The sequence below is a fragment of the Euphorbia lathyris genome, chromosome 10, assembly GCF_963576675.1.
Source record: "Euphorbia lathyris chromosome 10, ddEupLath1.1, whole genome shotgun sequence".
NCBI classification, from domain to species: Eukaryota; Viridiplantae; Streptophyta; class Magnoliopsida; order Malpighiales; family Euphorbiaceae; genus Euphorbia; species Euphorbia lathyris.
The window spans coordinates 47,318,331-47,336,164 of NC_088919.1; the positions used below are offsets into that span (position 1 = coordinate 47,318,331).

The 17,834-nt window shown below is 40.2% G+C and overlaps 1 protein-coding gene across 1 annotated transcript; it reads right to left on the reverse strand.

Annotated features, from left to right (window-relative positions):
• Positions 1-13,801: 13,801 nt before the first annotated feature.
• On the reverse strand, positions 13,802-16,747 carry LOC136209847 (uncharacterized). The gene is made up of 2 exons (XM_066001447.1): positions 16,295-16,747; positions 13,802-16,177 (listed from the first exon to the last, which is right to left on the reverse strand). The coding sequence occupies exon 2, from the start codon at positions 16,073-16,075 to the stop codon at positions 13,802-13,804; it is 2,274 nt and encodes a 757-aa protein (XP_065857519.1). The 5' UTR covers positions 16,076-16,177; positions 16,295-16,747.
• Positions 16,748-17,834: the final 1,087 nt, after the last annotated feature.

Genomic DNA, 17,834 nt, shown 5'->3' on the forward strand with positions numbered 1-17,834 from the left:
AAAAGTCAGTGTACTTAGCCATCAAGTACTTAATTTTATACCTTGGGTTAAAAACTACTGATACAAAAAGCATCACATTCATTCTGCCAACAGAACCCCAATACTTATCAAAATTTTCCCTCATTTGAGTTCTCATGTATTTTAAAGGAAGGATTTTTACTGTTTTGACATAATACCCCATTTGAGACCCCATAATACCCGATTGAACAAGAGGTGATGAGATGGGAAAGGTGGGAGTGACTGTCTAGAAAATTTTCCATGGCTGAAAAACGGTGAAGAAAATTTTCCTAATTGTTTTTCCATGAGAGGAAGCTTCTGTGAATTAATTAAGAACTATATCTAATACACTAACATATAAAACTTCAAATATAACACAGAACATATAAAACTTCAAATCTACACAATGTACACAACACATAGTTTAGAAATTGAAATATAAAAGTTCAGTGTTTAGAAAACTTACCAGAGTTTAGATCGGTAAGAGGTGGAGGTGGCGGCGTGCGAGGTGGTAGCGGCAATGGAGTGCAGTGGAGGAGATAGAACCCTAGAAAAAAATCGAAGCAGAGAGAATGGGTAAAAGAAGCACGAGATTCTATTTTATAAAATGTTTAAAATTTTTAATATTTAAAACTTCTAATATTTGTTGCTTAATTAAATGGCTAATAAGAAGTAGAATTGGTTTAGATGGTTAAGGTGATTAACAATGTTGCATTTGGTTAGGTGTTCAATTCTCCATGTCTACATTTTAGGTAAATATTTTTTTATTTCATTTTATAAATGGGAATTAATCGGGATAATTTTTATGACTATATAATAATGTTATACTTTATTAATAAATTATAAATTTACATTATTGTAATTAGTTTACCAAACCTTACAAAATATATAACTATATATTATATAATATTTCTATTTATATAAAGTTAATTCATGAAATATAAATTTATTATTGTTAAACTTTCGGTTATTTCAGTTCGGTCCAATCCAATCCAATCTGGTTATCGGTCCGGTCCTGGATAAATTTCGGTCCAGTTCTTTGAGGAAAAGTCAACGGTCCAATCCAGTTTGGTTCTCTAAAAAAAGTCAACGGTCCGGTCCAATTCTGGAGTTTTTTCCTCGGATATTCGGTCCGGTCCAGTATCTCCAGGATCCGCGCCCAACCCTACTCCCACCTATCAATCTCAATAAAATTCCTAATTTATCTCTTTTTTTTTAATCATGCTCCAATCTCAAAGAATATTAAACAGTAATATTGTCCTTCATCTTCAATTCATCAACTATATAGGCCCTGTTTGGGAATTAACTGTTAGATGTTAGCTGATTACATTAGCTGTTAGCTGTTAGCTGATTACATTAGCTGATTTGACTAGCTGATTTGGCTAGCTGTTTGTGTAGACCTGTTTGGTAAAAATTAGCTGATTAATAATAGCGGTTTGTGCAAAAAGACGAATAAGGGCATTAATTTTGGCGCAAGAGAAGAGGGAGTCTATCTATTAGGGTTAAAGAAGTCCATTAATTTTAATATTGCAAAACGCTAATTGAAAAAGCTCCTTTTAAAAGCTTTTTCTAAATTAGCGTTTTCATCCCAAAACTCTCTCCCAAACCTCTCTCCACCAAACATTCTAATCAGCGGTTTCAGTGGTCAAACCTCTAAAGTTGGTTAAAACCGCTCTTTTTATCCCAAAACGCTTTTTACCAAACAGAGCCATAATCAATATTGTTCTCTAATCACTCCACTGTAAAACTTCCAATTGCTAATAGCATTTTTTTTTTATCTTTAAGAAACTCTATCAGATTCTGATTTACTCAGACCCTGTTTGGGAATTAGCTGTTAGCTGTTAGCTGATTACATTAACTGTTAGCTGTTAGCTGATTACATTAGCTGATTTGACTAGCTGTTTGTGTAGACCTGTTTGGTGAAAATTAGCTGATTGATAATAGCGGTTTGTACAAAAAGATGAATAAGGGCATTTCTTTTTTTTAATACATAAAAATATACATAAAATAATTAGGGTTAAAGAAGTCCATTAATTTTAATATTGCAAAATGTTAATTGAAAAAACTCATAAAATGAGCTTTTTCTAAATTAGCGTTTTCATCCCAAAACTCTCTCCCAAACCTCTCTCCACCAAACACTCCAATCAGCGGTTTTAGTAGTCAAACCGCTAAAGTTGGTCAAAACCGCTCTTTTTATCCCAAAACGCTCTTTACCAAACAGGGCCTTAGTCTAGGAGGCAATTTGGGAAACACATCAAAAGCTTCCAATTTCATGAATTTAGCCGCTAAATCCTGTTATAAGAGAGGTGATTTTCAGATATGATTTTTAAATTTTCTATTATCATGTTTTGTGTTGTAAAGAGTATAAAATCTATTATAACTATTTCATTGTTTATTAAATTTAAGAATTTTTTTAGATTGCTTTCAACTAGATTTGTTGTAACATAAATTAGTTAAGCTTTTTAATGGATTATTGGAGAATTTTTTTAAAATACACTTCTACTAGATTTGTTGTAAGATAAATTACTTAAACTTTTTAATGGATTATTGGATTAAATCTATTAGAATTAATTTCGAAGTATAAAATACTGCAAAAAAAAAAATATATTGGTTCATTATATTGTTTAAATTTTGATTCCATTAAGCTTTTTAATTTTGAAAGTGATTATATAGCTTTAGTTTAAGTCCTTAACTTGTTTAATTACGGCTTTAAAAGTTCTCAATGTTTTTAAAATCAAAATTAAAAATTTAAAAACTTAAGTTGAAGGATTCAATAGATACTATTGTTAAATGTTACAAGAAAGGTTGAATGGTCTAACCATTTTACATATTGAGAGAAATATTTTAGAACATATTGATGTAGACACTATTATTAGTGATTTTGCATCTAGAAATGCTCGTAGGCATCATTTTGTATAAAAAATTGGGTACTAAAAGTAATATAAAATGTTTTTTCATATGAAATGTTTTTATTAAGTCGATCTTTATACAATTGACTTTCTACTTTATTTTTTACTTGCATTTATTTACTAGGGCCTTTATTTAGTACTTCGCCCATGGGCCTCTAAAATCTCAGGATCGGCCTTGGTTGTACATAGCAGCAAGGAAGACGTGTTTGCTTGGAAAAAAATCTTTTCAACAACCTTTTCCAGCTCCAAGCCACGTTATAAGCGAAATTATGGTTCTTTAGAATATAGAGATACCATAAACATCTTATGAATATTGGAGTGATAGAAGACTTTTCCTACAAATTTGTCTCAATAATAAGGGAAACAGATCTATTTGTCGTTTTACTGCCCTCAACAAAAATTTTCGCCGCTCAATTTTGCCATGACTAACCAACTCTTAATCTCTAACTTAATTAACTAATACACAAAATATAAAGTATACTGTTTTATAGTATGTTATGCTACAGAAAGATGGTATGGAGATGGAAATGCCGAAAACTCCATTGGACGGTATATGAAGCTTAAATTTTAGAGGGTAAATCCACCAAAAACTTTTCAATTAAATAATACTCATAGATGTTAGATCATCTCTTATCGGTTAATTTTGGAGTCATCCTTAGAGTTTGGTTAGGAAAGAATAGGCAAACAAATTCTTATAGCAAGTGATGGAGCCACAAATCAACACTTGGGGGCTGATTTTCACCCTACGGCCAATGTTGGAGTCGACTTTAAAAGCTCAGAATAAATATCAAGAGTCCAGCCTATTATGGCTATGGAATTTATTATTTTTCTTATTATAAAAGAAGTAAATTTTAGTGTTTTTATAAGTTTAACGCCAATTTCACAAAAATCACAAATTTTTTTTATCTTTTTATTTGTAGTTATAAATTACTTATACTTTTCAAAAATTAGAATTTAATTCCAAATTTAAGTCTCAGAAGTAAAAAAAATAATTTTGAAAAATAAAAAATAGTTAATACGGTTAAAAAGGTAAAAGTGTGTATTAAAAGTAATTAATAATGATAATATAGTCGTTTAGAATACAAAAATCAAATAAATAAAGGTTTTATAAAAACGAGTTTCATTGGATTAGAACCGTTAAGATTACCCATTACAAAGAGGCACGAAACGAGGGGGTTGGTCGAGTTCGGAAGGTTCTGTGTTGTCACTCCTTCTCCGGAAAATGAAGATGAATGAAAGGATGGGGATGAATATGAGAAAAGGACATCCATGATGGGGAAAAAAAGAGCTTTCACTCTAAATTTATCGAGTATATTATTTATATCATATAGTATTGATGATAATTTTGTTGTGTTTTATGAATTTCTTAAACATTGAAACAATTATTTATATGTTTATGACTTATTTTTTTTGGATGAATTTATGTGGAAGCCTATATATTTTGATTATTATTATTATTATATTTTCTTTATTTTTTAATGATTTTTTTTGTAGTTAATAATGAAACATGTGTTTGATATATTTATATTTTCTTTATTTTTTATGATTTTTTTTGTAATTAATAAGGAATCATAAGTTAGATATATGTGTTCTTTTTTATATAAATTTTTCTTTTATTGTTTTGATAGTTTATTCGTATGAATATCAATTTCTCTCATAATTAGTATGTAATCTAATAATTTGATTATTATTATTATATTTTCTTTCTTTTTTAATGATTTTTTATTTTTTATTTTGTAATTAATAATAACACATATATTTGATATATTTGTGAGTTGATTTGGATCTGCATGTGCGAGTGAGGGTTCTAGGGTTGCACTTGATTTAAATGAAGGTACATTTGAAAATCAAGAAACCGTGACTTTGGTTGGGCCTTTTCCTCAACTTCAGTCTCCGTATACTCCCCCGCCACCACAGACTAGTTTGGATTTGATATATGTGTGATTTGATTTGTAGATGAATTTCTGATTATTATTTTATTTTCTTTCTTTTTTTATATAAATTTTTCTTTTATTGTTTTGGTAGTTTATTCACACTATTGACAATTTCTGCAGGAAGAAATTCGGGTCATAAAAAGGAGTCTTCGGTCATCTTCGTTCACATCCCAAAATGGATTGGCGCGGTGCTTTTCCGCCGTCGAAAAGTGATCAACTCACTTGGATACCACCTACTACGCAACTTGAGGAGGTACTCGTCCCGACTTTATTGGAGGTAGCATGTCAAACTTTAGCTAAAAGGAGAGAAAAAGAGTCCATAGATGCAGGTGCATGTGCGAGTGAGGGTTCTAGGGTTGCACTTGATTTAAATAAAGGTACATCTGAAAATCAAGAAACCGTGACTTTGGTTGGGCCTTTTCCTCAACTTCAGTCTCTGTATACTCCTCTGCCACCACGGACTAGTTTGGATTTGATATATGTGTGATTTGATTTGTAGATGAATTTCTGATTATTATTTTATTTTCTTTCTTTTTTTATATAAATTTTCTTTTATTGTTTTGGTAGTTTATTCGCACTATTGTCAATTTCTGCAGGAAGAAATTCGGGTCATGGAAAGGAGTCTTCTGTCATCTCCGTTCACATCCCAAAAGGGACTGGCGCGGTGCTTTTTCGCCGCCGAAAAGTGATCAACTCACTTGGATTCCACCCACTATGCAACTTTAGGCGGTACTCGCCCCGATTTTATTAGCGGTAGCACATCAAACATTGGCTAAAATGAGAGAAAAAGAATCCATAGATGCGGGTGCGGGTGCAGGTGCGAGTGAGGGTTCTAGGGTTACACTTGATTTAAATAAATATCAATCTGAAAATCAAGAAACCATGACTTTGGTTAGGCCTTTTCCTCAACTTTAGTCTCCGTCTCCTCAGCCTCATCCGCCTCCACCGCAACGGACTGGTTTGGATACAGACGACAGTCTTTTGGCAGAAGTGAGTTGCTGGTTATATTAAGTGTAACGTTGATGCGGTCGTGTTTCAATTAGAGAATAGTTTCGGCATGAGATCAGTTTTTTTTAGTTGTACCAGCAATTTTATTGCGTGTTGCAGCTCTTTGCGGCGGATAGTATTCAAGTTTCGCTAATTGAGGCGTTAACTCTCCGTGACGCGATATACTGGGTAGTTTCACTCCACTTTCATAATGTTCAGTTTGAAACGGATGCCAAATAATTGGTGGATCGCATTTCAACAAAGGTCCATAATATTACTGGATATGGGTTTGTTATAGAAGAAATTCGAGATTTGTTATTTATCCGGCGAGATTGATATGTGGCTTTTGTCCTTAGATTAGCGAATGATGTGGCTCATTCAATGACTCGTCATTCTCGTTCCAATGTTAATTTCTTTAGTGATGTTGTTGCTCCTAGTTATTTAGATAAAGCTCTTTGTATTTGCAATGTTTCTATTTCTTAATAATAGTCGTTTTTTCTCAAAAAAAAAAAAAAATCCAATACAAAAACGATATCTTACATTAAGATACTAATGCAACCACTTTAAAATATTGAAATAATATTATAAATACACCGATATAAATCAAAATTAGGAACTGTGAAGGGGGTAAAACAAGCGCTATTCAGTGGTAGAGCCGGCAGCCGGGGGGATAGAGCCTCTCGAGTTCTGGGGTAGATTCGTCACTACTCATAGCTAATTTAGAACAAAAATCAGCTAATATATACCCGTTGTGGGGTAGATCCATCACTCCTCGTAGCTAATTTAGAAAAAAATCAGTTAATATCTACCCGTAAACAAACAGAGCATAGTTGATGAGTGCATGTGAAATTGTAGCTCTAAATCATCTTCATCCCAGTTCTCAGTCTCTTCTGCTTCTTGGATGGTCTCGAGGAGGACAGGAGAAATGGAGATCTTATTCATAGAAATGAAAAGAGAAGGTACTACTTCATTCCAACTTCTTGAAATTGAAGCATTATTTGCTGATAACTTGCCGGATCCGATTTGATATTCCCTGCCGGAGTTACCTGCAAAATAGAACCGGAGACAGGATCTCCGGGAAAACTCTCCGACGATCAAGTCAGTTTTTGTAAGAGGGTTGGTAATTTGACAATAATATTGTAGGGCAAAAAATGTGAACGTACCTTTTTCCCTTGTTCTTAAGGCCTTTTATAGGTGTTTTTTAGGTAACCGCCGAGGGCGGTTACTCCTTAGTGGGCCACGTTCTGAGGGCGGTTCCCCCTTTTTAGGCCATGTCCCTTTCGTGGCTTTCATGGCAACGAACGTGGTTCTGAGTGGGAGTCTTGATGCTCCGTTTAGGAATTCGGGGCGGTTACTTGCTTCACCCGTTTCCGCTTATTCGGGTCCCATTCGGGGCGGTTACTCGCTGCGCCCGCTTCCTTTATTCGGGTCCAATCCGATCTTAGACCATGGGTCTAAGTATGGGCTGGGCCTGCGAAATGAATATGACCCGGTTTAGCCTCGCGGGTCATCACATGCCTCCCCTTTAGTTTGATACAAGAGCCCTTTAGGGTCTGTTCATAGGGGACGCTTCGTTTTTGCTTGTCTATTCAAAATTCAAAAACTTGTGAATTTTTCCTCTTTCGTTATTTCTTTTCCGGCGTCATCTTTTCCGGCGTTGACCTCTTATTTCCGTCACTTCTCTGTGTTGTCTTTCCCATGTAAGTTTTCCTCTTCATAACTTGTACCTTGTTCGGCTTTGTACTTCTGTTTATTTCTTTTCCTCAACATGTCGAACCCCGACCTCGACTTCGCACCGTTCGATGAGAACTACGTCCGCGAGGTTTCTCATGAAGTTGATGAGATGGTTGATGAAGTTTCAACCAGTTATCATGGGTCTGATTCCCACCCCGCTGACTTCCTCCATCTGGCGAATACAACCGACGAGGGTCTAGATTTTGACCCTAAGAAGTTGATTCCGCCACCTGTCCCAACCCCCCGTTTGTTACCAAAGAGGGACAGGTCGGGAAGCCTAGTTTGTCGCGAGACCATTGAGGATTTGCGGGTGCAATATCCTTGGCTCCAAGGTCTCGAGACCATCATTCCCGGGGAGGATAGAGGACCGGGCGATTACCCAAAGGGGTATTTCACCATTTTCGTCGCCCAAATTATCTGCGGCTTCACTTATCCGCTGGCGGATGAGATTGCTTCCGTCCTCGGCGGTTACGGAATCGCACCCGGGCAGTTACATCCAAATGGATGGGCCGACTTGACCCTAGATAAATTTCTGGCGGATTGTTTGGAGGTTCCTTTCTCGCTCAAAATTTTCTCCAAGCATCATCATTTCAAGAGTCCGGCGGGATATTTCACTTTCATCCGCCAGAGCGGATACTATGGTTTTGACGAGAAGCTGAACAAGATCCGCGAGTGGGATCGCTCTTACTTTTTTATCAAGTTTAATGAGGGAAATCTGAACTTCCTTCGCCGTTGGGGCCGGCCCAATTTGAAGAGTTTGAACTTCGGTTACCCCAGCAAGGAAGAATCCACTGTCATCGAGTTCCTGAAGAGTACCCCTCCTTTTGTATGGACATATGATCAGGCCTTCCATATGCTAAGGATCCGAGTAGTGATTGCCTACCGCAAGGGGGATCGCGTGGTCTATATCCCTTATCGCGTTTTTGTACAAGGTACTTTTTATTTCCAAGTTGATGATTTCTTTTAACCCTTTGCAGGGGTGATCCTTTATCTCAAATCGCTGCAGATCGGGAGGCTAAAGCCCTAGCGAGAAGGAAGAAGCGGATGGCGGGAACCGCTTCCGTTGTAGGGGCGGATTCTTCTGGAGGAACGATTCCTTCCATTGAGGCGGCTTCTCCTGTAAGGGCCTCCGTTTCACAAGGTCCCGCTTCTGCCTCCGAGGATCTTCCTTTGACGAGGAAGCGGAAGATAAGTGCGGATACAGAGTCTTCTCGTCCCAAGAAGAAGAACACCTCCGTGTCCCTTACTGTTGGCGGTACACCCGTATCCGCCTCATCCAAAGGAAAGAGCAGTACCCCAATTCACGAGGTATCTTGATCTATTCCCTCTTTCTATATTGCTACTTTTTTCCTCATGAGCTATCTGCTGTTCTCTTGATATTTTTCTTTACACCTTTGCAGCCAATTCCCGACATCAGCGGATGGTGGACTAGGACCTTTAGCATGGCCGTGAGTTTTTCTTGCAAGGACATTGTCTCTTCCATATGCAATGTCCTCGGGCGGCTTCCCTCTGCTTCCCGTGTGCGCGAACAAGTACCGCTCCCTACCGCTGTGGAGGGGATCGAGAAGCGTTCTGTAGAGGTATATTGTTGCTTGTCATTCTCTTTCAAGGATCTTGCGTCCATTGTAACCGCCTATTTCTATTCGCCCTTTTTTATTCGTGAGCCGTCTTATATGAAGATTATCAATTTCGCTGAGGGCATTCTCCGAAGGGATGCCGAGCGAGCCAAGGAGTTGGAAGGTCTTGGTACTGAATTGGCGACTCAGAAGTCGCTTTATGATGATGTCCAAGGGAAGGTGAAGGTCCTAGAAGGCGCCCTTCAGAAGGCTGTGAGCGAGAAGGAGGAGGCTCTTAAATCTCTTCAGGCTAAGTTCGATGAGCTGCGAAAGGCCCTCGATGATCTAGCTGATTCTAAGGAGACACAAAAGAAGAGGGCTGAGGAAATTCTGGCTGAAGACGGTGCCCGCATCTACTGGTATGGGGAGCGGATTCATGCCGCTTATGAGCATGGACATCAGGGTCTCGTACTTAACCGCCCCAAGGTTCCCATCCCTGAAAAGGATTTAACTGAGAAGTGGGACAAGCTGGAAGCCGAGGATGCTGATATGGATGAGGTGCTCCTCTTAGATTGGAAGAGTTTTCAGGAATCTCCAATTATCGGCGAGATCCCTACCCGGAATGCGAAAGAAGGGGCACCGCAGGACATCTCTCAGCCCGAGCAAGAGGTACCGCCCTCTGAAGCAGTTATTGATTCGAGGGTTGAGGATTCGCTTGAAGTAGATCCGCCCACTGGAGGAGATGAGGGAGTCGCTGGAGGCGAGGAAAGCAATAGGGGTGAAGGAGAGGAAGCTGTAGCATAGTTTAATTTATATTTGGACTTTTTGTATGTAACAAACTGCCCGTATATATTAATTTTCACTTGCCGCTTTGCCTATACGTGCGATTATTGTCACTTTATTTTCATGTATGATCCTTGCCTTTTGCCGACTTCATACTTGTAATTCTTCATAGTAATTTTTGCTTTCGCTAGGGTGGCCAAACCCTTTTTGCAATTTTTGAGTACTCGTTTATTCGCTTAATTTTATGCCTTACTCTATTATTTTTCTTTCGAAAATAATATAATCATAAGGTTAATCATAAGGTTTTGCGAGTGATGCGTAATCATGCATCCGCCTTTCTTTAATAGGCAACACATTTATGTGTTTTTAAGAACAATCCGCATTCGGACGTAACATATTGAATAAATGTAATAATTGAATACCTTTATTGATAAAGAGAAAAGGTTTATTACATAGGTACACCAACTGTGTGGGATCAAAGCCTCATTAAAACCTTTTATCAGAAAACCCAATGGGAAAAACTCATAAAAGGAAAAAGAGTACTCGTCATTTCCTCGAACTACTCGGCCTTTTTATATAGGCGTAGATTCTCTAGATTCTAGGTGCGCGGGAGCTTCTTTCCGCTCATTTCTTCTATTTCAAAAGTGGCTGGTCCCAGCTTCTTGGATACTTTGTATGGTCCGATCCAGTTGACGCCCAGCTTGCCTTTGCCATCTCTGGATTGTATTTTATCCGCTTTTTTCAAGACCAAGTCGTTCTCATTGATTATTACTTTTCGCACTCTTCTGTCATGATATTTCTTGATTCTATTGCGGTACACTGCCATTCGCATGTAAGCTTTTTCTCTTCGTTCCTCCACATAATCCAAAGCATCTCTAATGTTGATAGGATTTTGTGTGTCGCAATAATAAATTATCCGATATGTGGGCGACTTGATTTCAACAGGTAGGACTGCTTCGGCTCCATAAACTAGCGAGAAAGGTGTTTCGCCTGTTGCTGCCTTTACAAAGGTTCTGTATGCCCACAACATATGGGGTATCTCATCCGCCCAACCTGTTTTTTTGTCTCCTAGCCGCTTCTTGATGCCTTGAATCATGGCCCTGTTGGTAACCTCCGTCATACCATTCGATTGGGGATGGTTTACGGAAGAAAAATGATTTTTGATCCCCATGCTTTCGCAGTATGCTTTGAACTTGGCACAGTTGAACTGGGTGCCATTGTCGGTTATGAGCTTTTGCGGGATTCCAAATCGCATGATAATGTTCTCTCGTAAGAACTCGATCATTCGCTCAGGTGTTTGTGCGGTTACTGCCTCCGCTTCTACCCATTTGCTGAAGTGGTCAACTGCGACTATCAAGTACTTCCTTTTCTTTGTCATTTCTGGGAATGGGCCCACTATATCGATTCCCCATGTTGCGAATGGCCACGCCGTCATTATAGCGATTTGTTCGGCTCCGGGAACATGCTTTTCATTCGCATGTATTTGACAATTGTGACATTCCGCAACCATCTTCTGAGAATCTTCCACCACCTTGGGCCAGTAGTATCCCATCAGTTTGACCTTTCTTGCCAACGCCGCCGAAGCTTCGTGCGCGCCACAAATTCCTTCATGTAGTTCTCGCAGCACGTAGTCTCCTTCGTTGCGACTAATGCATTTCAACCATGGACATGTGTACGATTTTCGATACAAAGTTCCATCCCGAACTGAGTATCGAGCTGACTGCCCAATTAGCTTTCTGGCTAAGCTCTTATCAACCGGTAAATCTCCCTGCTCCAGATATTGGCGGATGGGCATCCGCCAATCTTCATCGTCTTCCAGTTCTTCGATGACCATAATCTGATCAACCTCGAATGCTGGTGCCGATTTTATTTCCAAATTGCATGCCTTTTGACTCCATGGTTCTCTACTTGTCGCTGCTTTTGCCAATTCGTCAGCCTTTGCATTTTGGCCTCGCGGAACATGCACCATCTCCCAAACGACTCCCTTGTGCGTTAACTCTTGTGTCAATCTGCCGACCACCTGATGGTATTTTACTAGCTCCTCCTGTTTCACCAGATAATTTTTTGTGATCTGGTTTATCATGAGTTTGGAATCGCTGTAGATTACCACCCTTTCTGGGGTGAGTTCATTGAGCAACTTCAATCCGCATATCATTGTTTCGTACTCTGCGGCGTTATTTGTAGTTTTGAAAGTTAATTTTGCTGCATAGCATAGGCGAATAACCTCCGGGCCCTTGATGACGACTCCCAGCCCAGCTCCATCTGTAGATAATGCCCCATCTGTGTACATGCTCCACTCTTCTTTTTGTGTTTTCGGCCATTCCTCATCATCCCAGGTGAATTCATTCACGAAATCGGCGAGTACTTGACTCTTTAGCGCCGGTCTTCCTTCATAGCGAATATCGAATTCACCCAGGCGAATTGACCATTCCATCAACCGGCCGGATGCGTCAGGTTTCTGTAGTACCTTTCGCATTGGGATGCCAGTTCTCACAATGATAGTATGCGCCTGAAAGTATGGTTTCAATCTAGCCGCCGTGGTTATCACTGCGAGGGCCATTTTGTCCAACTTCGAATACCGGAGTTCTGCATCCTTCAAGACTTTGCTCACGTAGTACACTGGATATTGTTGCCCTTCTTCTTCTCGCACCATCACAGTGCATATCGCCATATTGGTGACGGATACGTAGAGAAATAAATCTTCTCCCTCCTCCGGCCTGCTCATTAAGGGCGGATAACACAGTAATCGCTTTATCCCCTCGAATGCTTCTTGACAATCCGGCGTCCATTCAAAGGACTTGGATTTTTTGATGGCATTGTAGAAAGGTTGACATCTCCTAGCTGAGCATGATATGAATCGCCCTAATGCCACCAACCGCCCATTCAGTCTCTGTACTTCTCTTATGCTCCTCGGCGTTTTCATCTCCATTACTGCTTTAACCTTCTCGGGATTCGCCTCAACTCCCTTGTCGCTAACAATGAAACCCAGGAACTTTCCCGCTCTTGCTCCGAATGTGCATTTCTCTGGGTTCAATTTGAGGCCATATTTGATTAGCACTTCTAGGATTTCTTTGATATCCTGCGGGTGGTCTTGCATTTTCTTGCTTTTGATGATCATGTCATCAACGTAGATCGAGAAGTTCTCGCCGAATTTGTCTGAAAATATCTTGTTCATCATCATCTGGTATGTTGCTCCCGCGTTTTTCAATCCAAAGGGCATCACCTTGAAGCAATAAGTCGCCTGGTGAGTTATGAACGATGTTTTGATTTCATCCTCCTTCTCCATGGGTATCTGATGGTAACTGGATTTCACGTCGGTGAATGATAAAGCTTCATATCATGCAGTCCCATCTACCAATATATCAATGTTAGGAAGCGGATACATATCCTTCGGACATGCCTTGTTCAGATCTTTGAAGTCGACGCACATTCTGTACGTTCCATTTGGCTTTTTGACTAGCACCACATTGGCTAGCCACTCCGGATAGGTGACTTCTCGAATCGCATCTGACTTTAGCAAATCCGCCACAGCTTTTTCAATCGCCTTCTGCCGCTCTGGAGCGTGCCCTCTCTTTTTCTGTCGCACTGGGGTTGCACCTTTGTCCACATTCAAACGATGGGTTGCTATATCTGGACTTATTCCTTTCAGCACTTCATTCGGAGCGGCGAATGCCGACTCGCATTGGATCAATACCTCGGTAATGGCTTTCTTTGTTTCTTCTGAGAGTCCAGCCGCTATTCGCACGTTCTTGTTATTTGAGATGGCGAATAGTTCCGTTTCTCCCAATGCTTCCGCTGGCAGCTTCTCTTCGACTTTATCCTCTTCGTCTGGCTTTGGTTCGAGTGACAATGTATAGGCCTGTTGAGATACAAGTTGATCACCTTCAACTATGACTCGCCTTTAGTGTGTTGGCAAATGTAATGTTAAATGTTTCATTGAGATGAGCGACTCCGTTTCCGACAAGAATGGGCGTCCCAGAATTATGTTGTAGGCCAATGGGAGATCAACAATTGCGAATTCTAAATCACCTCGCCATTTTAGGTTTTTATCGCCCATTTCTGCCTCCAACACCACCTGTCCATTTGTTTGAGAGGATTGACCCCCAAAACCAGTTACATCCATGAAGGTGTGTTCCACTCGCTCGTCATTAATTCCCAACTTGTTGAATGCAGTCCGAGTAATAACATTACAAGAACTGCCAGTATCAATAAGGACCCGCTTGACGTCCCAGCCTTCCACAGCCATTGTGATCACCAAAGCATCCGCATGCGGCTCCGTGATTCGCGCAAATGAGTAGTTGAGGGCATCCCCCCTATGAGTGTTGCTTTTTCGCTGTTCACGGCGAGCTCTTTTTGTTGGAGGCTCATAGATCCCGCCGGCTATCACGTTTATCACTCCTTTTTTCTGCTTCTTTTCGGGCCTTGCCTCTGCTTCATGCGGTAACGTTGCTTTCTCATTATTAGCCTCTTTTCGTACAAATTGACTCAGTTTTCCCCTTTCGATCAGCCTTTCAATCTCCTTCTTTAATTCATAGCAATCATTCGTGTCATGGCCGTTCAATCTGTGGAACCTGCAATATTTGTTAGGATGTCGCCCCAAACTGGTTCGACCTTTTACCTCGGGGAACCGCACATCCTTCTTCAGAGGGCTCTTTTCGATCCAAAGTAACACCTCCTGGCGAGTCGTGTTTAATGGTGTCTGATATCCTCCACTTTGAAAGGGGCGATCGCCTCTTCGAACAAAATTACTTTTGGACTGGATCTGGCGCCGATTGTCCGAAGTGGATCTAGCGGCATCTCTTTCTCGCCGGGTTTGAGCCCTATGTTCCCTGTTGACATCATCCACTTCTATGAATTCCTTTGCTATCTTCATAAGTTCGGCTACGGTGCGTGGCTTGTTGCGGATGATTTCTTCCCGCATGCTCCAATCTGTGGTTCCATCCGCCATGATGTTGCGAATGCTCACGATATCCGGGTTCTGTAATCGCACCAAAATATCGTTAAATGCGACAACAAATTCCCTTAGGGAATTATAGTTTCTCTGTTTGATCTCCTTCAGCTGCCTATCCGTCACATCTGCCGCCTTACAGCCCACGAACTTCGCACAGAAATCCCGACTATATTGTTGCCAATTGTGAATAGATTCTGCAGGTAAAGATCGAAACCAATCAGATGCATCCCCGCCCAAAGTCGTCGAGAATAACCGGCAAATGATGCTTTCACTTGCTCCTGCGACATCCATTAGTTCTCTATAGTTCCTGACATGTGCTTCAGGGTTGGAATTTGGATCCCCATAGTATTTAGGTATCGCGGGCGCTTTGATTCTGTGATTTGGAATGAATTCCCGCAACGAAGGGGCGAAAGGTGAATCGCTCTGGACCTCGGCTCTCGGCCTAGGCGAGTACCCCATTCGCTCCATCATGCTCCGTAATTGATCTTCTAAGTCAATATCGGGTACTCGCCGGACTTCTTCCATCCGCTGCTGGTGAATTCTGGGTGGCATCCACCCACCAATCGGTGTTGAGATCCGTTGGGTGACTAACCGCTGTCCCGTTATAGGATCAAAGTTCCAAGTGTGCTCTCGCCCAGACATAGTTGCGTCAGGCGTCATCAACTCCGAATGTCTGTGAACAAAAGGTTGCACTTGTTGTAGCGGAAGAGTTCCTGGCACTCCTGGCAACGGTTGGGATGGCTGCCCGGTCGGATGTATCGTCGTAATGAGATCTGGGTGCGAGTAGTTGCTTGGGTGGCTGTGTGGGTTTGTGCGACTACTCTGGCCCACTTGATTTGGCGCCTGAGATGGCTGCGGGAGGGCAGATATGACAGGGATAGTCAGTGATTGTGTTGAGATGACCACAGGTTCTTGAGGAGCAGCCGCTACGGCGGTATTGTGTTCGGGGAGAGCCGTTAATAAATTAATCATTCGATCTCCAGCCGCCTGGCTCATATTCGAAGCCAAGACTTGTCCCGCCATCTGCACGAAGTCACTATTGGACATCTCCATTTCAGTTTGCACCTGAACTTCCAATAAGGGACTCAATTGTCCCGAAGGGCCCGACGAGCTAGGCACCACAGGCCGTGTACTTGCAGGTTGCGAATTCACAATCCGTTGTCCCCTGGAGTTCATACTGGTTGATCTGGTTGTAACGACGGCCGTTCGTGATGGTTCTGACATGTTCCTTGTGTACCTTTAACCAGACGTTGGTAAAAAAGGTCCACGCTCACCGCACCAATGATAACTTGCCGGATCCGATTTGATATTCCCTACCGGAGTTACCTGCAAAATAGAACCGGAGACAGGATCTCCGGGAAAACTCTCCGACGATCAAGTCAGTTTTTGTAAGAGGGTTGGTAATTTGACAATAATATTGTAGGGCAAAAAATGTGAACGTACCTTTTTCCCTTGTTCTTAAGGCCTTTTATAGGTGTTTTTTAGGTAACCGCCGAGGGCGGTTACTCCTTAGTGGGCCACGTTCTGAGGGCGGTTCCCCTTTTTTAGGCCATGTCCCTTTCGTGGCTTTCATGGCAACGAACGTGGTTCTGAGTGGGAGTCTTGATGCTCCGTTTAGGAATTCGGGGCGGTTACTCGCTTCACCCGTTTCCGCTTATTCGGGTCCCATTCGGGGCGGTTACTCGCTGCGCCCGCTTCCTTTATTCGGGTCCCATCCGATCTTAGACCATGGATCTAAGTATGGGCTGGGCCTGCGAAATGAATATGACCCGGTTTAGCCTCGCGGGTCATCATTTGCTTTTTCCATTTCAGAAACCCTTTATCAAGATTCAAAGGAATAACAAGAAGAAATAAACCCAGAATTGTTTCAAGAAAGAGAGAGAGAGATAGAGAGAGAGTATGATTTACAGGTTATTTTGAGTGAAATTGGGAGTAGTATATATAATTTAAAAAATTTGTTGTCTAGTGAGAAAGTTGGATGGCCAAATAGAAAATGTGAGAAATATGGTGGGAACTCAATCCACCACACAATTTTCTAATCATTCATTTGAAGCATCATCCACGAAGCTTCACAAGATATTTTTTTTATTAAGTAAAGGTTTTGTCTTTATTAGGAGAATTTATTAGCAGAAATTATTAGAAGCATCAGATTTTTTTATATTAAATGGATGACATTTCATATATATTTTACTATGTGTAATATGGATCCATAAATATTATAAAAGATTCTACTATTTTATTTATTAAGCGTTGTCACAATATAAATGTTCAAATGTGAATAAGAAATCCTCCAAGTGACATAAAAGACCGGGTGCTTAATATAAGAACTCCTTTATCGGTCCAATTAAAGAAAGTAAAGTGAGCGGATGATAGGTTATTCACAAAACGGATCCAAAAAAAATTTTAAAAAAGAAATACGGAAAAAGAAAAAGCAAGCAAATTATAAAAAAATGACAAAACTGAAAAGAAACAAGCTTGTAATACTCAACCACTGGATTTTATACTATATTTTCTTGCTATTTGCAGTCTATTTTCTTTGTTTTGTGGATCTTATACTGGTTATAGCTTGTATGTGTTTATTTTCGTGCTGTATTTGTATTTTTTAAATTAATGAAATGAGATATGACATTTTTATATAAAAAAATACTCAATGATCACTATTATGATTTTGGTGTTAGAGAACAAATAAAGTTAGTAGTAACATACAAATTGTGAAAATCAAATTTGAAATAAATTGGGCAAGAGGGACTCTGACCATCACACATGGCGCTGAAGCGCTGCAATTGACGTGTATATAGTACACATTAGGGTGAGTCTTGACAATTTATAGGTCCAAGACGAAATAAAAATTAATTATCGTTTTAACAAAAACAATTGTACATAGAATTTTAAATATATTTCTATAAATAATAAACAAAAAAGTATTTTATTAATAATTGTACGATACATATTATTACATTTACCAAATATTTGTTTACGTAAA

What these genes read in the sequence shown, in the direction of transcription:
- LOC136209847 (XM_066001447.1), bottom strand. Translation starts at nt 16,075, where the DNA reads ATGTCAGAACCATCACGAACGGCCGTCGTTACAACCAGATCAACCAGT.